Below are 26,851 nucleotides of genomic sequence, written 5' to 3'. Positions count from 1 at the left end.
GGGCATCAGTCTTGCTGCTGTGGGGTAGCCTGCCGTGCCAGAGGTCAGGTGCCATACCAGGGCAGATGTGATGCCAAGAAGGGCAATGGCATCCTGGGGCGTGTTACGAGGACTGTGGCCAGCAGGGCGAGGGAGATTATCCTCCCCCTCTGCTCTGCCCTGGTGAGACCCCATCTCAAGCACTGCGTCCAGTTCTGGGCTGGGCTCCTCAGTTCAAGGAGGATGAGGAACTACTGGAGAGAGTCCAGAGGAGGTCTACAAAGGTGATGAGGGGACTGGAGCATCTCCCCTATGAAAAAAGGCTGAGGGAGCTGGGCTTGTTTAGCCTGAAGAAGAGAAGACTGAGAGGGGACCTCATCAACACATACAAATATCTTAAGGGTGGATGTCACGAGGACGGAGCCAGACTCTTCTCAGTAGTGCCCAGCAACAGGACAAGGGGCACAAACTGAAGCATAAGAGGTTTCAGTTGAACATGAGGAAGAACTTCTTTACCTTGAGGGTGACAGAGCACTGGAACAGGCTGCCCAGGGGAGTCGTGAAGTCTCCTTCTCTGGAGCTATTCAAACCCCACCTGGACAATGTCCTGTGCCACCTGCTCTGGGTGACCCTGCTTGACCAGGGGGGTTGGACTGGATGATCTCTGGAGGTCCCTTCCAGCCCCTGCCATTCTGGGATTCTGCAATACCTGAGCCTTCACTGTAGATGTTCCTTCTCTGCAGCCCTGAGGAGCTCAAGCAGCTGCCATGCCTGCTCTTGGAGCCACCGGCGCAGGGTAGGCGGCTGCCCATGGCCCCTGTGTGCCAGCTGCTGCCCAGGCATGGCAGCGCCTGCTCCCAACAACCAGCGAGGGGGAACAAGCCCCACAGGCCGATACCCTTCAAGAGGGTTCCTGCAGGCAAACCTGCAAGACCTGATGCCTCGCTGTGAATTGTGGCAGCGCCGCCCGCCACTGTCAGCAGCAAAGCGCCCACTGTTGCTCCCACAGAAGGTAATGAAGTGGGTGGGTACGAGGCAATGCCTGCGAGCCCTGGGGACTTCTCTGGCTCCACTGAGCTGGTCTGGCAATGGGAGCCTACAGAAGGAAGGCTCTGCTGGTTCTGGCCACAGTTCAGGCTGGGAATGTGAAGGGCAACTGGTATTGCCCCATCAGGCAGCAGTGGGGATTTCCTTCTGCTGTAACGGATGGTGCAAGTTCATCTGAGCGGTGTTGGTCATGGGGTTTCCTAGAAGGTGCCAAGGAACGGTTTAGGGCAACGCTTTTTTTTTTCCAATATAATGTGGTTAGGTCTTCACACCAGCTCCTGTCCCCTGCTAAGCTTTGATTGCTTTTCCCAATAGATGCTTATTTTGGTAGCTGTTGCAAATCTCCTTCTAAGGGGTGATTTTATTTTGTCCCTGAAACTTCCACAGAACAGACTCATCTTTCAGAAACCTGCCTGAGCCATCCTCAAGGAGATGGAGGGGACTGCGACCTTGCAGGCAGACGTGCAGGGCTATCGCTGCAAGAGGATTTGATATTCTCAGGAGTTGGGTGCCACAAATGTAAAAATCTCCCGGCTGAGGTTTCACAATTTGGAGCCGCTCTGGGAAAGAGGGAAGATCAATAGCTGCCCTAACACGCCTTGCTCGGGACTTTCTTGACCTTGGGAAGCTTTGTAAAGAGTTACTGTTGTACACATGAAAGGTTGAAGATGGCAAAAATAGGCAAGGTAAAAGCACAGAGAGGAAGCAGGACAAGCTAGAGCTGCCCTAGTGGTTTACAGATATCAGAAAGGTTTTTAAAAATAATTGCCGGAGAACAAAAAAAATCCGGTTCATTCACAAAATTCAGGTGTACCTGTTTCTAGCATGGGATTTTCTGCCTTTGCTCTTCAAGTCAGACCTGGCAGCTGTGCCCCGTGCCTGGAGAAGCCCTGTTCCTTTCCACTAATTTGGGCAGCATGGCTGAAGTCCGCTGCGGGACCAGCCTGAGAGATGTCCTCGCAGCTCGTCAGATGAGTTCCGCTCACAAGGAGTTTACACAGACCTCAGCAGAGACCTTGTTTTGGGCACGCCGTTGGCGTGAGGGGCAAAGCAAGAGATTCCCGTGGCATCCTCCTAAAGGTGATGGAGCAAAGAGCCACAGATGCTGGAGGACATTACAGGGGAGGCGTGTGGGCTCTCAGCGGGACAGGGAAGAGCCTGGACCCTCGTTTCTGCTCCTGCTGCATCTTGTATTGAGTGATCAGTGACTAAAGAAGCTCAGGAGCAATCTCCAGACCAGGGACTGGCACCTGACGTTGGTAGGTTATCGCCATCTCTGGCCTGGGAAAGGCAGTGGTGGGATCAGAGGGGCCTGGGCTGGGGCTGCTTGGTGGCCTCCAGGCATGTTATGCAGGGTTGCAGACTGCTTTTGCTTCAGGGGCAGCGTGGCTTGGATCATGGTCACGATGCTCAGCCTGGTGGGGTGGCTTGTTGGGGGCCAGTAGGAAGCAGCAGCACTGACCCTTGAATCCAGGCTGCTTGGTGGCATGTGTATGCTCTTGCGCCATGAGACCTCTGCCGTGCCCGCAGCAGGGGCTGCTGGTGGACATGGAGAACGTCTGTCTCCAATAGATACTGCTTGTCGTGGTTTAACCCGGCTGGCAACTAAGCACCACGCAGCCGCTCGCTCACTCCCCCCCCTCCCTCTGTGGGATGGGGGAGAGAATCAGAGAAAAGAAAAAAAGTAAGACCCGTGGGTTGAGATAGAGACAGTTTAATAAGAGAGAAGAATAACAATAGTAGTAGTAATAATAATAATAATAATAGTAAGAGAATATACAGAATATATATAAAACAAGTGATGCACAATGCAATTGCTCACCCCACCCACTGACCAGTGCCCAGCCCGTCCCGAGCCGCGATCACTCCCCCCGAGCCGCGATCACACAGCTCGAGCTGCGACCACTCTGCCCGCGACCGACCGAACGGAACGAACCGACCGACCGAACTAACCCCCCCCAAGCATGACGTTATATGGTATGGAATAGCCCTTTGGTCAGTTTGGGTTAGCTGTGCTAGCTGTGCTCCCTCCCAGCTTGTTATGCACCTGGGCGAGCAGGAGAAGCTCAAAAAGTCCTTGAGTAGTCTGAGCACTACTTGGCAACAGCTGAAAACATCAGTGTGTTATCAACATTATTCTGGTACTAAATCCAAAACACAGCACTATGCTAGCTACTGTGAAGAAAATTAACTCTATCCCAGCCGAAACCAGGACACTGCTCTTGGGAGGACAAGAAGTCTGTGAAGGGGGTTGGCTTGGAAGGAATCCTTGGAGCCGCAGCCACTGTGGCGACTGATGGCGGAGGCACGCAGTCCCCAGGCAGGTGCCAGCAGCAGACACTGAGGCTGGTGGGACCATGTAAATCAGAGTCTCGGTCTGAAGGTGTGGTGAGCAGAGAGAAACAGCTTTTTGTTGGAGGTGGCGAGGGGATTTGGCGGCTCTTCAGCTCCTGTTTCCACCCCCTGGGAGCAGGCACAGATTACCCTGATGTGCTCGCAGGCCATTATACAACCTAGAGCTTGCTTGCCTCTTTTTTTTTTTTCTTTTTTATAACATGCCATGTTAGTACTTTGTTTGAGAGCACGTTGGGACACTTAATTGAGCATTTAATTGGCTTTGTAACACTGGATTTCTGAGTGGGTTGAGGGGGAGGCTGCAGTGGAGATGCTCAGTTTTCCAGCTGTGATGGGAACACTGGGGACTGACTTTGTTGGCATTCATCCACCTTCCAAAGCACCATCGTTTCTCCTGGTGAACCCAGTGGTGTTTAGCCATTGTATCCCATGGTCTTTAGCATCTGTAAAGGTCCATGGAACAAAATTAGAGTGAGGAGAGGGGCTGCTGATGGTAAAGTGCATGGGCATGCTGGGGAAGAAGCCAATGGTGATGCTGATGATGGGATTACCAGCTGGATGTGCGTGTGTTGGGGATGGCCATCGCTGGCTCAGGTCCAGCTCTTGTGTTGACTCCCTTCTTCCCACGTCAAAACCTTTGTTGGTAGAGCCGAAGGGCAGGGCAAGGCCGGGTGGGCAGCTCTTTTTATTTCTCTGTTAAACAGCTGTGAGGCTTTGCTGAAGGGATACAGCCTGATCCCCAAACAGCATGGTGGTACTGCCAGGAGGTGCGGGTTGAAGACCTGAGCCCTCACCATCATCCCTCTACTTGAGCCTCCCTGCAGCACAGAGTAACCTCTGGTCACCAGTGAAACAGGACCTTTCTCCCCGGTTGAAAGGGAAGCCTTCTATAATTAATGTCATTGAGGGAATTGGGGTTCTGCACTGCTGCAGTGCCTGGGACTCGGCAGAGCTCTGGTGCAACATCCCCTGCACACGGTGGTCCTCTCGCTGGGCAACACGGGTGGCAGCAAGGAGTGAGCAGCGTGAGCCAGCACACTTCAGCCTTTTATTTAAAAAAAAAAAGACAAAACATCACAGTATGTTAAAAGCTAAAAAGCTGAATGGGCTGGGAAGGGGGGTGCACCAAGCAGCTGGCTGCTGCCTCCTCCTCCTGGCCTGGTTGCTGGGGAAGGTGGATGGTACCAGCCCACAGCAAAAATAAATGCAAAAGCAAAATAGAAAATGAAAGCAAGCTCTTTCTTTGAAGCACACCCAGGCTCTGAGTCGGTGCAGGTCTCTGAATGGAGATTTTGGGTGACGTTTCATTCTTACATTATCCAGGCTGATTTTCAGTCTCAGTGGTGGACCTGTGGCCACCTCGCAGCTACCTTTGGAATGACGTTTTCAGACACAGAGCTCAGGCACTGACTGGAAACACGGAATTAAATGCCTTTTTGGTTGCCATTTGCCACTTAACTTGAGAGCGAAACGTTTCACAGGGGCAGTCTGATTTCTGGAGGTGCGAGATCCTTGCAGAAGCTGGGTGCTCACGTGGCACCCCAGGGCAGGGGCTGGCCATTTTATTTTTATTTGTATTATTGATTTATACTTATTGTCTGCTCTCCCAAAGGGAATTCTTGGGATGGCTCTTGGGGACCCACATCCTGGCATGCGGCGGAGTTGGGTACCAAACCTTTACAGGCACTTTAGCCCTCCCCCCAAGGAGTTCATTGGCCTCTTCATCTACTTAAAAGCCTTGGCACGCTTGCCGTCGTGGTGTCCCGGCTCCTCAGTCTGGTGGACCCTGGCATCCTCTGCATGCGTTCTGTTCACAGGGCAGAAAAGGGAAAGGCACCTCCCTGCATTTTCCACTTCCTGTTCATTTCTAGTGAACCTGTTCAGTGCAGAACATCATCTCTGCCCCTTTAAACTAGAACAGCTTCGTTTTCCTAAGCATCTCTTTCTTCTGCTATAAAACGTGTCCAGCAGCAGCTGCTCTGTTGGGTGGACTGAAAGCCATGCTGCAGCTTCCCTGCTGCTTATACAGGATTTCTTGCAAAGCCCGATGCTTCCATCGTTTCATTTTTCACGTAAGGCTGTAAACAGGCTCCTTTCCAATAATCAGAATTTAGGAGGCATTAGCAAGGAGGTGCAGTTATTAACGTAAGTGATTGTAATTATAAGCTGAGGCATTAACATAGATGCTCGTGCTTGATCCTGCAACGATTGCTCTCTTTTCCATCTTTGTTTTTTATCCCATTTCCGCTCCCTCATGTGGATGGAAAGGCTTCTCCAGCTCTGGGGCTACTGCGTGGTGAAGTGCTTGGTGACCTGCAAGCCAGTGCCCGCATTTGGGGCTGGGCAAGTCCTCTGCTTTTGCAGCCCTTTTTTTCTGGCACCACAGGGTCTGACCCCCAAAATGTTGGTGACAGCTCTGGCACCGCAAGACCTGACCCCCAAAACATCAGTGACAACTCTGGCACTGCAAGGCCTGACCCCTAAAACGTTGGTGACACCTCTACTGCGGCATTGGGGTTTCACGGGCAGCACGTCGGGTGCTCCCTGGTCCCGCCGTCCGTCCCTGAGCTCAGGGAGCCCTGCTGGGACCTGAGCATGGAGCAATGCTGCCAGGACCTGTGATGGCCTCCTAAGCACGTCCCAATTCCCTAGGGCTGAAATGTGACTCTGCGGGGACAGGTGGCTGCTTTTCCTTCCCTTGCGCTCATCCTGCCCCTGCTCTGGCCGTAACCATAAATAAATGAGGTTAACCCAGGGTGCGTTGGAGTAGGGTCTGATTGCGTAGGCAATATTTAGAAGCCCCGGGGGATAAAAACACTGTCAAATGTGCAATCCTTCCCTGAGAAAAATGGGGAATTTTTAGGGAACGTCCCTGGAGCAGCTCACAAAGTGGAGGAGGGGGCTGGGGAGGGCTGCTGGGCCTCCGGAGGCTCGCCTGCTTTCTAAGGATATTGATTGCTCTAATATAAAATGTTGTTTTTCGCTAAAAAAAATTTCCCCTTGTGCAAACGCCAGCACCAAAGAGCAGGAAATAACCACCCTGGGGACAGCTTCTGCCATCCATCCTGGGAGCGGCAGCATCTGGGGCTTGCAAGTGGTATCATGCACTAGCCTAGGTACGTTTGGGTGACATCCTCCTTTGGCGTTTGGCGCATTATGGGCCATTTGGTGGCAAAACAGAAAATTCAGGGTTTTGTCACATCCAAATTATCTGTGGAGTTATTTGGTAATTTGCTAGAATAATTTTTTCTGGAGTTCCTTGATTTTACCCCACTATCTGTTTCTTACCTGGTAACGGGCAATAGGACGAAGGGAAATGGTCTGAAGTTGCGCCAGGGCAGGTTTAGATTGGACATCAGGAAAAATTTTTTCAATGAAAGGGTTGTCAAGCATTGGAGCGGGCTGCCCAGGGAAGTGGTTGAGTCCCCATCCCTGGAGGTATTTAAAAGCTGGGTAGATGAGGTGCTCAGGGCTATGCTTTAGCAGTGGGATGGCAGGGTTAGGTTAAAGGTTGGGCTTGATGATCTTAAAGGTCTTTTCCAACCTAAATGATTCTATGATTCTGTGATTTTATGATTCTCCCTAATTCAGCTAGGAAACATCTCCATCCCCCAGCACAGGCGCGGAGGGAATGCCAGCACCTTTCCCTGTCCCATGTCCCCACCACGCATCTGCTCCAGGCCAATCCCCTCCGGCATCAGGGGGTGGCGACGGGAGGTGCTGCCTGCAAGTGCCAGCAGCATGGGTGCTCTGCCACCCAATTAATTTTAATTTAAAATCTCCCAAATTTTAAAGGTGATCCTGGCCAGGGGCATAAGAAACTGGGTGAGAAATGGAGCAAAAAATTGAAAGTTGGAAGAGGGAGTGAGGCCGTGGCTTTGCCATACCCTCAGGAGACTGCTTCTCTCCTGAGAGCAGGAGCTGATGTGCCTGCCCTCTCGGAAAAGGACATCCAAAATTATTATTTTGTACTTTGCTGAGAGTTTCTAAATATGTTGCTTGAAATGGCACCCGGAGAAGCGAGGTCTAGAAAGTATGCAAAAGTGAGCGATTAGAAGCAAGCAACCCATTAAAGGGAATGCTGTCACCTTCCCTCTGCACTGAAAGGGCCTCCTTTTGGGTTGGTAAGAGGTTGGTTTGTATCCCTGTGGTGATCCCAAGTTGCCTGCTCTTTCTGGTGCGGTCACAGCCCACAGCGGGGAGCTGGAATTCCCAGCGAGGGCAATGCCGTGGAGCCAAGAGCTAAAAACATCCCCTGCCCGTGCTTCAGGCACCAAGGGAAATAGCAGCTTGCAAAGCCCAGCCCGGGGAGCCTCCTGCACCAGCGGAAGGGAATATGAAACTTATTGTTAAAAATTGCCCAACTTCTTTGTGTGGCAGAAAGAAATTGGCTGGGGGTGGGGGGCGAGGCAGAGGTGTAGCCCGGTGCTTGACTCGCCACCCAGAAGAAATGCTTTTCCCTTCTGAGGCCGTTCCTAGAGCTGATATTAAAAGCGAATCGTTTCAGCTAATTAAAAACCTGATGTGCAAGCCCCAGGTAATACTTTGCAACTTAAGCAGCTTTCCGGGGCATTTGGAAGAGAAACAATTTCAAAGGTGCAGCTGCTGGAGTTGTTTTCGGTGTCGGAGGGCAAGGTGGCGGCAGAGATGCAGGAGGGTATGGCTGCAGTTGTTGTGGGCTCCCCTTTCCTGCCCTGCGGTGCTTTATCCTGCTGGTCGTGGTGAATGTGGAACCGAGTGAAGGGGACAGTAGGGGATCTCGGGCTTCATGGCTCCTGTCAGGTCCCACGTGGACGGCATCTGCCTTGCAAAGCCTTTGGCTCCGTCTCCTTGAGCATCCCGGTAGCTGGGCTGCTGGTCTCTGGGGTGCAAGGAGGCACCGGGCACGGGGCTGCATGGGGCAGGTGGGGGATAAGCCATCTTCTCAGTGCACCCTGGAATCCAAGCTCAGGACTAATGCTGCTAGACCAGTCCCCACACGCTGCTGTCATGGTCCCCAGCTCTGCAGGGGCTGGGAGAGGAGGCAAAACCATTGTGCTCCCCAGTGCATCCCCTACATCTCAGGCAGGGAAGATCCTGGGCCGCAGCCCTGTGAGATGTTCAGACTCAGCCACGTAGAAGCCCACAGTGGTGTCGGGGGAAGGGAACGGTCCCAGCTCCCCCCAGCCCAGTGGGCAGGAGATGATGGAGCCGAGGCACCTTCTCACCAGGGCCGAAATCCTCTGTGAGGGCTCTGCCTTCCTTTGCTGAGGATTATTTCAGTTCTGTTTTTGCTTCACCAGAGCTGTGCTGAGCCAACGCCAGTTGTCCCTGCCAAGCAATGTTTGGGAACCAGGGCAGGCTTCTCCCCATCTCTTGCTGTCCATCGCTGTCGGTCCCCCACCAGTGAATCCTCAAGCTACCTCAAAGCTCATCCTGGCTATAACCATCAAAACGCACCAGACCCCCTTGGCAGAGCACAGGGCTTTATTTCCAAAGCCTTCTCTTTGATTCTGTCTTGCCTCCTTATCTTCCCACCACCATCTGCTCTGCTTGCTAAAATAAGGCAGCGTGCTGCGGATGAGGTGTGCTGTGTCCGGGGAGCCCCATGCCGCCCTGCCCCAGCACCGGCTCAGCGTGATGGCTCGTCATGTGGGGACCCTCCGCTGGGCATCTTCTGCCATGGCCTGGGGGAAGCTGGACCTGGATTGGGTCCAGAGGGGAGCCACAAAATTGATCAAAAAGTGATCCAAGGGCTGGAGCCCCTCTCCTGTGAAGAAAGGCTGAGAGTTGGGGTTGTTCAGCCTGAAGAAGAGAAGGCTCTGGCGAGGCCTGATTGCAGCCTTTCAGTGCTTAAAGGGGGCCTATAGGAAAGATGGGGACAATCTTTTTAGCAGGGCCTGTTGTGATGGGACGAGGGGGAATGGTTTTAAACAAAAAGAGGGTAGATTCAGACTGGATACAAGGAAGAAATGTTTTACGATAAGGGTGGTGAAACACCGGACCAGGTTGCCTAGAGAGGCTGTAGATATCCCATCCCTGGAAACATCCAAGATCAGGTTGGATGGGCTCTGAGCAACCTGATCAGGTTAAAGGTGTCCCTGCTTGTTGCAGAGGGGTTTGACCAGATGACCTTTAGAGGTCCCTTCTAACCCAAACCACTCCATGATTCTGTGATTCTAAGCTGCTGCCGCTGAGGGTAGGGTTTGTCTCCTCTGGTTTTAGGTGTCTTCAGGTCTGGTGCCCAGGCTGAGCTGGTGGTGGAGGCACCTCTCCACACTGGTGGAGAGAGTGGTCCCCACCGAGGGTGACTCCTTGCAAGGGTCTTGGCTCCCCGCCCTGGAGAAGCTCATCTCACGCCTGGGGCAGATGATGATTTGCTGAGGCTAGCTGCCCAAATTTTAAACAGTTAAATGAAATGAACCTTAAGAGACCTTAAGGACATCCCAAGTCCTTCATGCCGTTCTCCTCCCTCAAGGCCATGTCCTGTGCTCTCCTTGCAGATGAGCGATCGTAGGGGAATGGGCACAGGACCACCTTCACCACCCTCTTCCTTGGCACGATGAAGCATCTCAAAGGTAGATTTTCTGAGAGCCCCCAACAAAGTGAATGGCCGGGACAGGGTGGGATGGGAGCCGCTTGGTGCTCCAGCCGCAGAAGTGGCATGGCAGAGCAAGGCGCTGCGTTGGCTTTTACGTTTCTCATGACACGAAATCAAGAAGAAAGGTGAGGCTGGGAAGTGGGGAGATGTTTTACAAAGTTAGCCTGGAGACCTCATTGCCCTGAGTTACTTGAAGCAAAGAGTACAACAAAATGCTGGAACACGGAAGGAGGATTTGGGGAAAATGGAGACACCTTTGGGAGTGATAAAGAGGGCTTTTTAAATTTAGAGATCTGCTTTGGGATCTTCAGATTGCATCTCTGAATGCTTCACCTTTTCCCAGTGCCACAGGCTGGAAGCTTTTGGCCCTTATTTGTGCAGTGACTGGGAGATAATGAGCGAGTTTGGTTTGGCATTTTTTTTGATTAGGATGTTTTGAATCATTTGCAGCACAAAAAGTGCCTGGTTCCCACACCTGTTGAAGCAGAAGAGCATTGATTTCAGTGGGGTTTGGTTGACTTGGAGAATAAATATTTTCAAAAAAAAACCCCTCTAGTTTGGCAAAGAAATAAGGTGTTGGGTCAGGTTTAACACCTGAAAGCATGAAACGTTGGTGTAAGGATAGGACCTGCACTGTGGTTTTGCCTGTGGCTCTGTCCTAGCTGGGGCCACATCCAGGCTCTGGAGCTGAACTGGCTGGGATGAGCACAGCTAAGCACCAGCCTGGCGCTCCCTGGCTTTCTTGGGCATGTGGGCTGCAGCGGCGGATCCCACTGGCTGGCGGGGGCAAACCCTCATGCTGCGCCAAAAGGGCTCACCGTCTGCAAAAGGAGCTGTGAAATTCCCGTCTTTACATAATGTCCTGATTTCCTCGGAGCTGTTAAGTGTGACCAACAGTCGTCTGTTTGCCAAGAGCAAATGGAACATCAGGGAAAGAAGAGCAAACTAGAGCTAGGCAGCAATATTTTTTAAAAAATCTGGGGTTTTCTTCAGGCTGGAAGGCAGATGAGTCTTGCAGCCTTCAGAGGAGCAGGTTTCTGGAGTGGCCCTGAACTGCTCTTGAAGTGGAGCTTCTTAAATTGCTTAGAGGGTTTGTATGAGGTGGTTCCTCCTGTGGTTTCAGGGAGCCAAGAAGTCCCACAGGCATCTGTCTGCCTTTGCAAAAAGGGCAGCTGGGGAGGGAGATGCCTTCACAGATGCGTAGTAAACTTAGCAAAGATTCATGTGATTATTTTTTTAAAAATTTTTTTTTAAGCAACCATTTCATGTGGACTTCACCATTTCATTTTGCTTTGGCTTCTTAGCTTCATTCTTGCTGCATTTGCTCTTGGGTTGGTGTAGTGGTTCAAGCCCAGCTGGCAACCGAGCCCCACAGCCGCTTGCTCACGCCCCCCCAGTGGGATGGGGAGAGAATTGGAAAAGTGAGAAAACTCATGGTCTGAGATGAAGACAGTTCAATAGGAAAAGCAAAAGCCGCGCACGCAAGCAAAACAAACCAAGGGATTCATTCCCTGCTTCCCACCAGCAGGTGGGTGCTCAGCCATCCCCAGGACAGCAGGGCTCCATCACACATAACAGTGACTTGGGAAGACAAACGCCATCACTCCCAACGTCCCCCGCTTCCTCCTCCTGCCCCCAGCTCTATACACTGAGCATGACGCCATACGGTGTGGGGTACCCCTGGGGTCAGTTGGGGTCCGCTGTCCCGGCTGTGCCCCTTCCCAGCTCCTTGTGCCCCTCCAGCCTCCTCGCTGGTGGGGTGGGGTGAGGAGCAGAAAAGGCTTTGGCTCTGTGTCAGCCCTGCTCAGCAGCAACAAAACCATCCCACGGTTATCAATGCTGTTTCCAGCGCAAATCCAAACCATAGCACAATCCAAACCAACTGCTATGGAGAACATTAACCCTACCCCAGCCAAAACCAGCAGAGATGGAAAGTCTCAGCTCTCAGTTCCTACATCCTGGCTGCAGAGACACCTGGCTCTGCTGGTGGGAACGCCCATCCAGTCAGGGATGGTAAGGGTCACCATCAAGTCACCACATGGAAGCTGGGGGGGCCATCATCTGTTTTTAAAACAAGTTTAAGTTAAGCTTATTTTCAAAACCCCCTATTTTAAGTTTTAAAATAAGTCTTGAAGATGGTGAAAATTATATTGGACCCACCAAGACACATGCCTCCCTGTAGGCAACCCGTAGGTTGCCCAAGTGTGCCCTTATGGCCCAGATTTTAGGCATTTTGGTGGAGTCAGGAGTCGCATGGGATGAGCGCAGGCAGTGGGGACAGGGAGGGAGATGCTCTCCTGATGAGAAGGGCTGGGGTCTGGACCTGGGGGGTTGGGAGCCACTGGTCATGCCCCAGCTTCGCTGTGGGCAGCAGGTAAGGGGATGGAAGAGGAGGCGTGTGGGGCACAAGCATGGAAAGATGCCGATGTGTATAATTTGGGGAGTAAAACGGCTCATCCCTCTCTGTTGTAACAACCTGTGTTTCTAGAACGTTTCCCAGCCTTTTACTGTAATAGTTTATTGGCCTGCGCAGAAGCGTGAAGGACTGAGAGAGTTAATTTTTCAAGCTCATCACTTGATTCATTCCGTAAAGGTAGTTCATTTAATTAAAATATTTCTGCCACTGAAATCAGGACTCACAATCTTGAAGCCTGGAAGAGGGCATACGGGCGGTTTTTTGGAAGCAGCAGTTGTTGAATTGGAGTCAAACAGCGTTGCCCACAGTAACCAAAGCTTCCAGTTCCCTAGGAACACATGTATTTCAGGGTAAAAATCCTGGTGGGGACTGTAGAAATAGGAACAGAACAGGATGGAGGAAGAGAGGAAGGCAAAGGTCTGACATCACTGGGGTCATGGTTACCCCAAGGTGTCTGAGCAGCACTGGCTGCTCTCAACCCAAACCCCTTGGCCTTTGATGCCCTATTTTCCACGTGCTAAAGAGCCAGGAAAGCCCAAGGTGACCTCCCGCTCTCTGGCAGGGCCTGGGAAAGCTGAGGATAACTGTTAGCAGACATATCCTCCAGTGGTGCATCTACCCAACAGGCAAGGACCACAGGAAGGTGGATTCGGTAGGTCTCAGCGGTGGAGCCCAGAGTACCCCCGGCCACCTCCACATAGGGTTTTCAGTCTCTGCTGAGGTAGAGGTGTCTCCTGGGAAAATACTATGATTATTTTTAAAGTTTTGAAAGCATGTATGACACTGCAGGTACCACAGGATGTTGGTTTGTGATGTCCTCAGCTTCTAAGCCGTGTGGCTGAGGGCTCCCTAACACACTTTGAAAATGATCCATTGTGATGGTGCAATAGGTTCAAACCCCATTTGCTGCTGGTTGACTATTTTGGGGACAAGGGGACTGGGGCCTGAACAGCTCGTAATGGGAAGGAAGCTGAGGCTCTTGAAGGTGCAGATTTTCTTCTGGTTTGGAAGCGAGTGGCTGCTGCCTGCTAGACACTTTGGGTTCTTTGCAATTTAAAAGAGAGCAATCAGACAGCTTGAATCTGCTTTTATCAGATGCAGAAAATTACTAGTTGGGTGGCTGGATATTTTAGTCAACACTAGTGCCTATGAAAAACCAAGGTTTTGATTAAATAAGACTTCTCTGATAAACTTAGCTTTTCTTGGATTTTCTTCCATACTTTTGGAAAATGGCATAGAATATATTTGTTTTCTGCAGACTTTTGCCAGGTTTCTCCTTGCAAGCATCATTTTGCTGCAAACTTGAAATCTTCCACGTATGGGTTCATACGTTACCTCATCAAATGTACGCGTGAAATAGCAGCGTGGCCACAAGAAACACCTTGCACCTACGCTATGCCGATGCATGGAAGGGAGTTAGGATCTGTTGGTGAGCAGGGTACAGGCTCCGCCAGACCCACCGGATGTCTCCTGGGCCTTATTGGAGGATTATTGTCATGCAGCCGGCGTTCGGAGATCCTCCTGCTGCTGTTAACCTTGGCTGAGAAATACATCCCCATAATGGGGACTGCTAAAGATAAGGCTGGCTGGCAGGTTGATAAATCTTGTTAAGGAGTACTACATCACGGAGTAAATTACAATGCATGGCCAGATTGATTCAAACACAAATGAACAATGTATTACTTCTTTATCGGTAGGGGAAATAATGGACTCCTGCCTCCGTGCTGGTGGGTTCTGGCACTGGTTGCAGAGCTTGAGCCGTGGTGTTAGCAGCAGGGCTTGCCAAGAGGATGCAGTGTCTCAGTGGGTGCATCCCTGGCAGCACTGGAGCAGGCACCCGGCGGGGTCCTCAGGGAGGGCGCACTGGGAGCAACTGGTCTCTGTGTGGGGAAGAGGGGACGGGAAAGCCAGGACATGATGGAGGAGGAGAGTCATGTCCCTCTCTTCTATGTGGTTAAATGGTGGTCATCGCAGCCTGGTCTAGAACGGCTGTAAACGATCCAGACGGCTTTATAAACATCATGGAGCAAAACAGGAAAATAGGAGCTTGTCTTCCTTGGTACAGCCATAGCTAATCTGTGAAAAACAGACCAAACCCTCCGCCACATTAATACCACTGGCTGGATTTTATTGTGAACAGAAAATCTTCTTAATTCTTCATCCATTTGGATCCAGTCTCAGAAATGAGTTGATAGTTAATTTCGCTCTTTCTCCAAGATAAAACAGAGAGAAACAGCAAGGTTCAGTGAAAAGGAAAGCAAAAAGTGCTTTCGGCGCCTGAGCCTTGCTCTCTTGTTCCTCCTATTTTTCTTACTCGCTGTGATTTTCCCTCATCTTGAATGCGCCGCACTCGTGCCTTTCCTCCGCGATGGCACCTTCAGGTTCCCAGCCTGGACCTGTCATCTGTCCCACCTCTCTGAAAAGATGCTCCGACTTGAACCCGGCCCGCACCAGAGGCAGCTTTATCTCCGCCTGCTCACTGTGGAAGGGGACCTTGGGTGATGGTCAAGGTAGCAGAAGATGTGTGGTGGTAGCTAATGGCCAGGGAAAAAAAGAGAGTGCATCCAGACTGGAAATAACGGAGATAAATGAGCATCAGAGCTGCTGCCCAACAGTGGCAACCATCTGAAATCAAGGCTGTGTTTTATCTGGCCTGGTGCAGGAGGCGGTGGATGAGCTAGTTGGGTCGGTGTGAGGATGGGTGTTTCTGGTGGCCATGTCTAGCCCCCAGGCTACTCCTCTCTTCCTGGGATAGGAAAGCAGAGGATGGCCTGTGTCCCACCTGTGGGTGGTTGGCCTCCGTGCCTCGCCTTCTCACCATCTCGAGGCAAACTGGCTTCCATTTGTCTCCACTGCCCTTGCCCTGCTGGGAGATGCTTCCCATTCCTGATGGCAGCCGGTTTATTGCCGGATGCCTGTGTTATGGTAGAAGTGTGGCGGTGGCAGGGGTGCTCAGCAGGCCCTTCCCAGGGCGATGGATGCTTACCCGCAGCCCTGGGAATTGGTCCCCTGTCTTTTAGACAAGCCAAATGCATCAAAGTGCTCTCCTCAGTATCCTACTGATTTTTTTAATTTTTTTTTTTTTTTTTATCTGATGTACTGGAAGGAAATATGTTGAGTGGGGAGGGATGTCTATATATATTCTGCAAAAGCACCAGTTTCCGAATTTTGGACAGCTGTGTACCCGTTTTTAGCAGCCCCTTCACACAGCCCACACAGCACCCAGGCTCTCGCAATCGGGCTCGTTTGGAAATATGCTTCCTTGATTGCAAAATAGTTTCAATTCTCTGACTTAAAAGCATTCTTGCCATTCGAAAAGACTTTTTTTTTTTAGGTTCCGCTTTGTTGGGGGCTCTCAGAAAATCTACCTTTGAGATGCTTCATCGTGCCAAGGAAGAGGGTGGTGAAGGTGGTCCTGTGCCCATTCCCCTACGATCGCTCATCTGCAAGGAGAGCACAGGACATGGCCTTGAGGGAGGAGAACGGCATGAAGGACTTGGGATGTCCTTAAGGTCTCTTAAGGTTCATTTCATTTAACTGTTTAAAATTTGGGCAGCTAGCCTCAGCAAATCATCATCTGCCCCAGGCGCTGAGATGCTTCAGGGCTGGGCTGTGCTGAGAGCTGCTCAGCTGTGGGTGCTTCGGCTGGATGCCAGAATTGGGGGCGGGGGGGGGGTTTTATTTTGGGGTCCTAGCCGGATGACCCAAACTGGTTACCCAACCGGCCCTTTGGCATTCGAGTGAGGCGTTTTGAGGTGAGCTCATTTCCCAGCTCTGTGGATTGGAAATGTTTGGGCCTGACAGGGAAATAACAACATGGAAAAGTAGTCTGGGCTTGACTCTACCACCGCAATTCCTAGTAACATGGAAGAGTTGGTAGCCTTTTCCTCTAGCCTCTATCAAGCCAAATTTGGGAAGGACCCTTGCTGGGAGCCGTGGGACAGCTCAGGAGACAACAGCAGAGCAGTGTATGCCCCAGTCCACAGGTCAGCACCCCAAAAAGCCCATCAGTTTCCTGCAGATCTCCACATCTGCCACAGGAGGGGCTGCTCAGGCCAACGATGCCCTGACCCTGGGGCACAGCCGCTGGGCCTTGCAGCTGGTCCAGGCTGACCATGCTGGTGGAAACCAAGTTTGCAGCTCTCCTGCGGCCGCAGAGACTTCGTGCTGCTTTCTCCCCACTGTGGCAGCGGTCACTGGCCTGACCATTGGCTGCTGCAATGGAGTAAGCCAGACTTGGCAAGAGCACAGCTATTCCTCAAAGGCAAGCGGAGGGAAGTGTTGCTATTACTCATCAGTCAAAGACTTTCAGCTGGAATAATACTCCACTGGCCATGCGGTGTATCGAACCGCAGGGTGGGAGGCTGTGAATGCCCGGGGTGTTATTTCTCTGACCCCTGGGCTGTGTCGTGGAGGGCTGATGTGGCCAGGAGTAGGGAAGGAAAAAAATTCCCCAGCATGAGTCCTGTGCAGGGGGAAGGAGAAGGGAGAGCGGAGGGAGGAGGATGGTCCCAGGCGCTGCAGGAACAGGGCTGCGATGGCCACTTTGGCACCTGGCTTTTGTCCCAGCTCTGCCTCCTCCTCTCCAGGCACCGGTAAAGGGGATGGGTGGCAGGGCAGACACTGCTGCTCCTGCGCTGGGTACTCTCTGGCTAGTTTTGGCCAGCAGCTGGGTGCAAGGGGAGGGAGCATTGGTGCCAGACACAGCATCTCCCCTGCAGCTGCCATGGAGCTGCCGCTGCCCATGTCCTTCCCTTCCCTCCCGGCATGGCTGCTGGCAGCCCCAGCACTCGGCCATGGCATGTGGCTTCCCCTGTCCTCTCTGTGTCTTTTTTTTCCAACTGGGAGAGGTCCCAGCACAGAGAAGGAAGAGGGATGGAGCGGACCAGATGGGAGATGGAAAATGAGCCCTGCAACGCAGAGCTCATCCCAGCAAGCTCATTATCTTGCGCTGCTTTTAATCACATTATTGCGGTGTGAAGGCCACCGATACATTGCACACATCTGAAACAGAGCTGGGGAGGGACTGTTGGCTCTGTCAGCCCGAGAGCGGCCACGGGAACATATAAGAACAGGCTGATGCTGGAAAACACATTGCTGGGTTGCTTAGTCAAATGCTATATTTAGCAAGGGATTGAAATAACTGTGGTGGTTTTCAACTAGGCTAATCTGTGAGCCGCAGTTGCACTAATACTTGCCCAGTTGATGGTTAATGAAGTCAATTAGTGTGGAGCAGTTGGCAGCCAAGGGAACCCGGCTGCAGGAGGTGTGTGTGGTACCCTTGCTGCCTTTCCCCGCCGACCGTCCCAGCAGCCCGCGGCTTCACGCCTGGGGAGCATTGGTTCTTTGCCACACTGCATGCAACAGCCTCCCAACGGACAAGGGGAAGGGTGCTCAGCGACTCCCTGGGGGGCTTGCCCACTGCCCTCACTCCCCCAGCCAGGCAGGCGTCCATAAGTGGCCAGCCAGGCTTGAGAAACACAGCCTGGTCTGCTGAAGGGTATTTGAGTTGCATTTAGCGCTTCTCTTCTATTTACAGGTTTTTTTAAGTATATATATAGATATACATATGTAGATGCACATAGATATAGATATGCATGCGTAAACTTCACCCGTATGCCAGCATCAGTGCAGCTAGCAAGCACAAGGGAAGGCAGCTCCGCATCTAGCTTGAGCGGGATTTTGAGGGTGTTTCTAGGGGAAAAAAGGCACCGTCGGAGCAATAGCACACCCCGTGCTTTCTGCCCTGCCCCGGCCTGGGGGCAGCTGTCCTGCAGCAGTGTGTGAACACATGTGCGTGCACCGCTGGCCGTGCACAGCCGGCTCTGCCTGTCCCACCGGCTCCCTGGGGCTGCCCGCTGACTCCACATCCCCCTCGGTCCCGGTCCCCTCTGGGCACTGGGGCCGGCTGAATCCTCTCTGGTCTCTTCCTGCCACAGGCACGGCTCTGAGGAGTATCTCTTGCCTTTGCTCCATCTCGTCTGCCAATCTCTGGCACTTCCACCCTCGTCTCAAATCCCATCACCGCCTCAGCCTCCTAGGAGAGATAAGGGCTGGGGTGGAGGTAAAACCAGGCCTGCGGCTTTTTGCTGACAGCACACGAGGTTGAAAATGTGCTTTGTGAATGCACTGCGGTCAGGACCGCAACGTGCGCCTTCCCCTCCATCGGTGAGTGTCCCAGAGGAGTGCCGGCTGGCACGGGTCGGCACGCTCGCCGTTGCCTCCTGAAACTGAAGCGGCTCAGTGGAAGGGGTTTGGCAGAGGTGTGCGGGTGCCTCCAGCTGCAGGGAGGTGATTTGGAGGGGCTTGGGAGAGTTCAGCTGTGGGAATGGGCTGAAACTGAGGGGGAGAGAGCATCAGCCAGCGCTGGGGGAGCAAAACGAATGAGCACTGGGGTTCGCCCAGGGGGGCTGCTGGCAGGAAGTGGGTCTTTGCCAAGGGGAGGGCACAAGAACGCTTAGAGGATGGGGAATCTCCCAGCCAGATCCCAGGCACTGCCCGGGATGGGTCTGAAATGGCCCCAGCCTCCTGTGATCAAGCACGGCTCGGTCCCTTTCCTTAAAGCTGTGCTAAAACCCACCCATGGTATGGCCAGAGCGGGAGTGTTCTCAGCAGCGGGGTGCTGAGCGCCTGGGAGGTGGGACTCTGTGGTGAGATGCCCCCACTGCTGCAGGACAGGGTGCAAGAAGGTGCCTGGACATTGGGAGCCATCCTAAACAGGAGCTTTCCTGCAAGCAGGGCTAGGAGTGCTTGAGAAGTGGTTTTATGAGGTTCTTGTTGTTAATTTGGATCTTGATTCAGATACCAGAAGTGTTTTCCATATTTTCCAGGCACCCATCTGTCACAGTGACAAGCCCTGCACAGTACTTGTCAGCAAATAAATGAAATATTCTGGTGAGATTCACTGCATTTAATGCTGGGAGATGAGATCTGGCTTGTGAGATACTTACACCTCATGCTGCTTATTTTATTTTGTACAGATTTTTGTCCTGGTATTTTAATAGATAATGTTTTGATTGTGTAAAATAGTACCGTAGAACATAAATAACCAGGCAGAGGGATGGTATTACAGGGAGCAGTTTGTGCTGGGATGAAGACCGTGGCCATGCATCTTCCAGAAGCCAGAGCGGTTGCAGCAGGGGTCTCAGGGGTGACGGGGATGATGGGACTGGTACCCAGGAGCTCACTGGAGAAGTCAGGAAGCCTCCAGGGAAGCCTGGAAGCCTCTGGCACCGCCAGCTCCCGCTGACGCTCTCAGACCTCTGAGTTGCTGAGCAGGGGCTCATGTAAAACTGTGATGCTGAAGCTCGCTGGCTCCATCATTAAAAAAAAAACACCAGCAGCACTGGGAGATTCAGCATTTAATTAACTTGCCAAGTGGTAACGTTGACCAAAATTATGCGGGAAGACTTCTATTTTAGTTAATTACAGTTTTGTTGTCGCCCATTAGGAAATTAAAACAATTGCAGGGTAAAACCTGGCGGAGGTTGGCGAGCGCGGCTGTGGCCACCTGCCAGCGGATGCCAGAGCCCGGGGGGAGCCGGGGCACCTCCCATGCACACAGACCCCTGACGCTTGCCAACCCCGTGTCCCATCCCTGCGAATTGCCCTGGGGCTCCCCTGCAAGTGGGGCTGCTGCAAATCCTCCCTCGCCCCCAGGAGGGAGTGTGGGCAGCCATGCGCACGGCCATTGGCGTGGCAATCAGCACAGCATCAGTGCGGCAATCACCACCCGTTTGGCAGAGCCTGCGGGAATTGCAGCCTCATCCTGTTTCCCAATGCCGCTCACATGGTGCAGAATTAAAAAACAGGATGGTCATTACTGCTCAGATGTGATGCCTTGAATGAAACCACTCACTTTTGGTTGCTGGGGACTGCCCTTGTACCCTGGGCTCCATCCTGCCCCTAATGACCGCAGCAATGCTGTTTCTCTCTCTGGAAACCTATTTTTTCCATAACTCCTCTGCAAATCCTGGTGGTTTGGGGGTGAGGAAGGCTGGGAGCCTGGGGGGTCAGGGCGATGACCCTCCCAGCTGCCTGGTTTCCAGCATGCCCTGCTGTGCCAGCACCTCTTCATTTAAGACAACATCTCAGGCACGCTTTGGTTTCATCCCTCTCTTTAATTATTGATGCTTTCCTTTGCCTGGAGCCCACTCTGCATCCCAGCAGCGTTCCCCACACTCAGCAGCGGCCCCAGCTCCCTATCACCTGTGCTCCATGTGGTTAAAACTCAGGCAGCAGACCTCGGTGTCGAGCAAGACCCCATCCCCATCCTGATCGAGGCTGTGGTTTGCAGCATCTTTAAGCACGGAGACCCAGACAGGCGCCGCCGTGCCTTTGCCGTAAGCTCCGTACCCACTTACTGCCCCAGCAAGGGGCGCCCTGACTTCCTGGGCACCCAATGGTTTGGACATGTAAAGCACTAAATACAGCCTAATTATTATTATCTCCATGGGATCTGGTTAATCTTGATGGGGATTTACTTGCTGTTAGCGAACCAGCCGGTCGTCGAACGTTTGTGTTTTTCTCAGGGGCAGCTTAATCCCATTGCTCATGTTGGCTGGGAAATGCCCGTGGCCGAGTTGCTTGCCCATATGGGGGAGCTGTGGGATAACCCCACACCGAGCGACACAGCTGCGGGACCATGGGAGAGGGACGGGTCATTTGTCACCAGCAGCGCGTGGGGCTGCAAGCGTCCTCCCGGACCCCTCAGTGTTTTAGCACCCAGCAGCGTGCCAGGTGTCAGTGGGGCTGCAGAGGTCTCTTCAAGATGGAGAGGTTTGCCAGAGATGTTCCTACTGGGTGCGGGCAGCTTTGCTCGCCTCCCGTCTCCCCGCAGGACCCACAGGCAGGATTTCTTGCCCTTCCGTGTGCATGTAGGAGCCGGGTGGCTTTGCAGCTCCTGCTGCTGGAGGCATCCACTGCAGCAAGCACCAGGATGCGATAGCAAACGCCGTGCCGGCTGCAGCGGCACAGCCTGTGCTTGCAGTGTGCGGGTGGCTCCACACGGCGCTGGCTGCTGATGGGGCCAGGGGCTCTCCCACAGCTTGGGAAAATTCAGCTCCCCCTTTGCTGGTTTTCTGCCGTCCAGGGCCATGACAGCACAGCGATTTGCCACGGGGGTTTGGACTGAAGCACAAGGTGCTGGACTGTCGGCAGGGCCTCCCAGGCATAGGAGACCCCCCAGGGCGCCGAAAGGAAGGCCAGGAAGAGAAAATGCAGAGCCCCTGCTGTAGCCCCGCGGGCTCTCTACCATTCACGGCCCTGCTTGCGAGCTGCTTTTTCCGGGCCATAAAGCAATGTCTCTTGCTGAGAATTTCACTAGACAAGATTGTCTTGTTCTTTTCCCGCACAGCATGTCCTTTGGGTAATATCTTTGGCAAATTTTTGCGTACTTGTGTACCCAGTATTTTCTGATAACCTAGAAAAAAAAGATCCTTAAGTATTATGATTATGCTCTTAAACCTTTATTGTATCAAGGAAAACAAATCAGAGCAAGAAAGAAACTGTGGAGCCTGAGAAGTGTTAAGCTATGGCAGTAATCTGTCTTCATTATTTAACTTCATTTAAAACTGAAATAGTGGCAAGACTGGAGATGGAAAGAGCTGGCGATGCTGAGGTATTGGGGTGGGGAGGGAGAGTGTGAAATCCCTGTGTTGTAGCCATGGTCCCTCTGGCTGATCACGGAGGTCTGGACAAGGGTAGGGGGAGGTTTAAGCTGGATGGTCGATCTCTTTTTCCAGGCGGTTTGTAGGGTACGGCTCCAGTGCCGTGCATGCACCTCCGGCATTTTGACACTTGCCGACTCACTGCCTGGCCTCTCTGAAGCTGGTTATTTCGTTTGGGTGGGCTAAGTCCTCCGCACCATCTCCGTGTGTCCCATCAGCTGAACTTCTTGGTGAGGTCCCTGCTGGGATGAAGCTCCCAGAGTTTCAGCAGAACTTTTCCTCTCTGTGTTTTGCAGAAGAACGAATGGCTGTGCTTGAACTGCCAAACTCAGCGGCTGCTCGAAGGCAGCCTCGGCGACCCTGCCCCGATGCCGCTGCCTGCCCCAAAGCAACCACCCACAGGCTCCCCACGGCACCAGCCACCGGCCACTGGCCAGCAGCAGAGAGCGCCCATGCCGGCACCCCCCGAGCCGGCCGCACCCCCTGAGCGACAGCCCTCGCCCACAAGGACCCTCTGGGCTGCTGAGCAGAGCAGGACCTCGAGCCCTGCCCCAGCTGAGAAGAAGCCCCCACTGCCAGCAGAGGAAAAGCTGCTGCCCAAAGCTGCTCCAGAGCCTTGCAGAGCTCCTGAGAGCACCATGCCGAAGGGGAAGAGTGCGACCCCCAAACCGGAGGTGGAGAGCAAGCAGAGCCGGGTACCCCCCGAGGCGCTGCGGGCAAAGGAGCAGGAGGTGAGCTCTTGGGGCATGTCTGGCTCTGAGCATCCCTGGGGACTGCATCCTGCCCAGGGCTGGTGTGGTGCTGAGCAGTGCCTCTGCTGGCAGCCGTGCTCAGAAACTGGGGGGTTTATTCCAGTTCACAGTAGAAGCCACGTTGCCAGCCCTGTTTGCCTTGGGAAACAGCATTTTGGGAAACAGTGAGCTCAAATACTGCTGTCTCAGCATTTCCAAACCGCTTAGGAACTTCACACGCTCTGTAGCAGCACACTGGTATTTGCCTTCTCTTTATTAGGACTGAATCAGTTTGGGCATAACACGATAGTTCAGGTCATCTTTGGCCTTTGGATTTGTTTTAAAATAACATAAGGGCAGTTTAATGTGTCGTTAAATGGAAACTCGTTTCACACTGTTCCATGTTGCAGTGGTGGGCATTTTTCAAGCTCCTCACCCCACCTTTTTTAAAATTCAACACAATTCGGGGAAACATTTTGCTGCCTTGGGATGGTTTTCCCCCACGAGCAACCATCCTGGCAGCGGCCAGCACAGCCCCCCTCCGGGAGGGGACACAATGGGAGGTCCCCACCAGCCGCTACACAGCCCCTGGGGAAGAGGCTCCCGGCACATCCGAAATCAAATAAGGTCCATGGTGCCTCTGTGCTGGCGGGGTGACAGGCCCTGCTTGTGATGCTTTCCCCGCGGCTCAGAGGCTTGCCCCCGTGCTGCCTAATTGTAACATCAATTAAAATGGCCTGTTTATTTCTGCTGGCATCTAACAAGGATCCTGGGGGCCGCCCTGCTTCTGAAGGCTGCTTTGCAGGGCTGTCAGTCAGGGAAATTAAAGTTCATTAAAAGGTGGCTGTTCTCCCTGGCTGCCACCGGCAAAGCTCCTGTCCTCTCGGTGCTGCCGTGCCAGCCAGGCTGGGCACCGGCACATGAGGGCTGCCCCCTCCTTGGACCCCCCCATTGCCAGAGCTCCCCCTCCTCTCCAGGCGGCTCTGCACTTGCAGCCCTTCCCCAGGGAAGGGCGTGTGGCCACCGGTACCCCAAGCTTACAGCTGGGCTCGGCTGCCGCTGGCTCCCAATGTAGTGGACAGTAAAAAAATTTATATTCTCCTGCTAGTTATTGGGGAGATAGCGCTGACAGGGCCCAGTTTTTTAAACATATTTATGAGTCCCACCATGCTCATGCCCCCCAGGATGTTTACTGTGCCATCCCCTGCTTGCAGTATGCTCTGTCACCTGCCTTCATTAGTGCACAGATAAATTGCTGATTGTTGGGGGGTACACAGGGCAGCCCCCAGCCCTCATGCTGGGCTGGCTCCCAACACTGCCCAGACCTTCTGCGTGCGCCCCAGGGGGGGATTAGAGGGGGAAGCAGGGGGAGCAGCTCTGGAGCTGCCCAGGTCTGACGCTGTGCTCTCCCTCGCCCGCAGGACGGGAGCAAGCCTTACCCCCCGGACCTGTCCCGCAGCCCCCAGAGCCTGAGCGACACTGGCTACTCTTCTGATGGCATCTCCAGCTCACAGAGCGAGATCACTGGTCTGGTGCAGCAGGAGGAGGAGAAGCTGAGTGGCACCGGGCTGGCCGGGCAGAGCCCCCCCAGCCCCTCTGAGCTCACCAAGCTGGAGAGCAGCATGCGGCCCCTCCTGGAAGGCCGGGGCACCCCACCGGAGCCCACTGAGCACGCCAAGGGCTGCCCGGAGCTGCGGGAGGAACAGCGGCAGCGGCCGCACTACCTCTCCATCACCCCCGAAGCCTTTGACTCAGACGAGGAGCTGGAGGACATCCTGGAGGAGGATGAGGACTCACTGGAGTGGGAGAACCAGCGGGAGCGGCGGGAGAGTGCGGAGTCCTCAGATGAGTTCGGCAGCAAGCTGCGGCACGACTACGTGGAGGACAGCAGCGAGGGGGGCTTCTCCCCAGTGCCCCCCCGGCCCAAGGGCCAGGAGGCAGAGGCGAGCGATGAGGACTTCATGCGGAGGCAGATCCTGGAGATGAGCGCGGAGGAGGACAACCTCGAGGAGGAGGAGGAGGAGGGCTACGGGTGTGTCAAGTATAGTGTCCCCAAAGCCGGGCAGAAGGCCGAGGCAGAGAAGGGCAAAGAGCCAGCAGCGGCCAAGCGGCGCCTGCCACATGGTCCCAGCAGCCTGTACAAGGAGGAGAGGAAGGAGCTGGAGGCAGTGGAGGGTGATGACTTGAGCACAGCCCAGGGCGGGCTGCGGCGCTTCAAGACCATTGAGCTGAACAGCACAACTGGCTATGGTCAGGAGGTGGAGATGGGCCAGGAGGCGGATGCCAGCCTGGACCGGGAGCCTGAGCTGGAGATGGAGAGCCTGACGGGCTCTCCCGAGGAGCGGTCTCGGGGCGAGTACTCCTCCACCCTGCCAGCCACAACGCCCAGCTACCCCTCGGGCACCTCGCCCACCTCCATCTCCTCCCTGGAGGAGGACAGCGACAGTAGCCCCAGCCGCCGGCAGCGGCTGGAGGAGGTGAAGCAGCAGAGGAAGGCTCGGCACCGCTCGCACGGCCCCTTGCTGCCCACCATCGAGGACTCGTCTGAGGAGGAGGAGCTGCGGGAGGAAGAGGAGCTGCTGCGAGAGCAGGAGAAGATGCGAGAGGTGGAGCAGCAGCGCATCCGGAGCACAGCGCGCAAAACCAAGCGTGACAAGGAAGAGCTGAGGGCCCAGCGGAGGAGAGAACGCTCCAAAACGCCCCCCAGCAACCTCTCCCCCATCGAGGATGCCTCCCCCACCGAGGAGCTGCGGCAGGCAGCAGAGATGGAGGAGCTGCACCGGTCCTCCTGCTCTGAGTACTCACCCTCCATCGACTCGGAGGCCGAGAGCTTCGATGCCGTGGCCTCCAAGCTGTACAAGTCAGGCAGCGAATACAACCTGCCCACATTCATGTCACTGTACTCCCCGACGGAGAAGGGGGAGAGCGGACCCAGCCAGCCTGCCAGTAAGCCCCTCAAGAGCGCTGAGGAAGCCTACGAGGAGATGATGAGGAAGGCGGAGATGATGCAGAAGCAGCAGGTCCAGCAGGCCCAGCCGGCCGTTTCCTATGGCAGTGCCTACCAGCAGGTTGGCTATCGTGGTACTGAGGGCCAGAATGGCTTTGAATATCAGTATGCTGAGGAGTACCAGTATGAGGGTGGCCTCACGCGCCCCTCCCAGCCCGGCTACCTGAGTGCCCTGCCAAAGGCGGGAGCAGTGTACGAGGAGATCCTGCAAACCTCGCAGAGCATCTCCAGGATGCACCAGTCTTCCTCCTTCGACCTGGCCTTCGAGCAGGGAGAGAAGGCAAAGGGGCAGGAGGAGGCGTACCAGGATAAGCACTTCCTCAATGCTGAGAGCGCTTACGCTGACCTGATGAAGCAGAACGGTGGTCCACTCACCCCCGGCACCAGCCCCACGCAGCTCTCTGCTCCTGTCTCCTTTGCCACTTCCGACGGCAGCGCAGGAAAGGCCATTCCCGATGTCCGGGTCACCCAGCATTTTGCAAAAGAGGTGCAAGACCTGGCCAAGCTCCAGAGCACCCCGGCAGCACCTGGCCCTGCGTCCAAGGCTGCCACCACTCCTTACACCTATGGCAAAGGCATCAGCACAGTGATGGTGGCAGCAGGCGGCCCCGGGAGCACGCCACAGAGCTACGGCTCCTCAGCTCCAGAGGCCCCGTCGGTAGCTGGCAGAAGCTATGGTCCGCTGAAGAGCACTGTCAGCTACGGCTCACAGACAGAGGACACCAGCAGAAGCAAGGCGGCAGTGGAGATGAGTGTGCAGACGGCCAGGGAGAAGCCCCCAGCTGCGAGCGATGGCAAGCCCCTGCCACCCAAGACGTACCCCTTCTTCAAGAGCTCCAGCCCTCCGCTCTCGCCCACCTCCCCCACACAGAGTCCCACCCATGCTGCAAAGGCCACAGCAGAGTTTTCCACGCAGACGCAGAGCCCCCTCCTCCCCTACGAGGGTCCTGCTGCTGCCAGCCCTGCCACCACTTCCCCCATGGTGGCACAGGGGACGCAGACACCACACCGGGCAGGCTCACCACGCCTGGCCCGGCAGCCCTCCTCGCAGGAACCCCACTTCACGCG

General features: G+C 54.2%; 1 protein-coding gene across 1 annotated transcript in view; it reads left to right on the top strand.

The window, feature by feature from the left end:
* Window positions 1-26,851, top strand: part of BSN (bassoon presynaptic cytomatrix protein) — a 96,775-nt gene that overhangs the window by 54,492 nt on the left and 15,432 nt on the right. Inside the window, exons 5-6 of the mRNA XM_035901482.1 lie at window positions 22,342-22,776; window positions 24,198-26,837. Coding sequence (XP_035757375.1) covers window positions 22,342-22,776; window positions 24,198-26,837 — 3,075 coding nt within the window. The remainder of the gene's footprint in view (window positions 1-22,341; window positions 22,777-24,197; window positions 26,838-26,851) is intronic.

This window comes from Egretta garzetta, unplaced genomic scaffold (genome assembly GCF_000687185.1).
Source record: "Egretta garzetta isolate BGI_Z169 unplaced genomic scaffold, ASM68718v1 scaffold861, whole genome shotgun sequence".
Lineage (NCBI taxonomy): Eukaryota > Metazoa > Chordata > Aves > Pelecaniformes > Ardeidae > Egretta > Egretta garzetta.
This window is presented reverse-complemented; position numbering and strand designations above follow the sequence as displayed.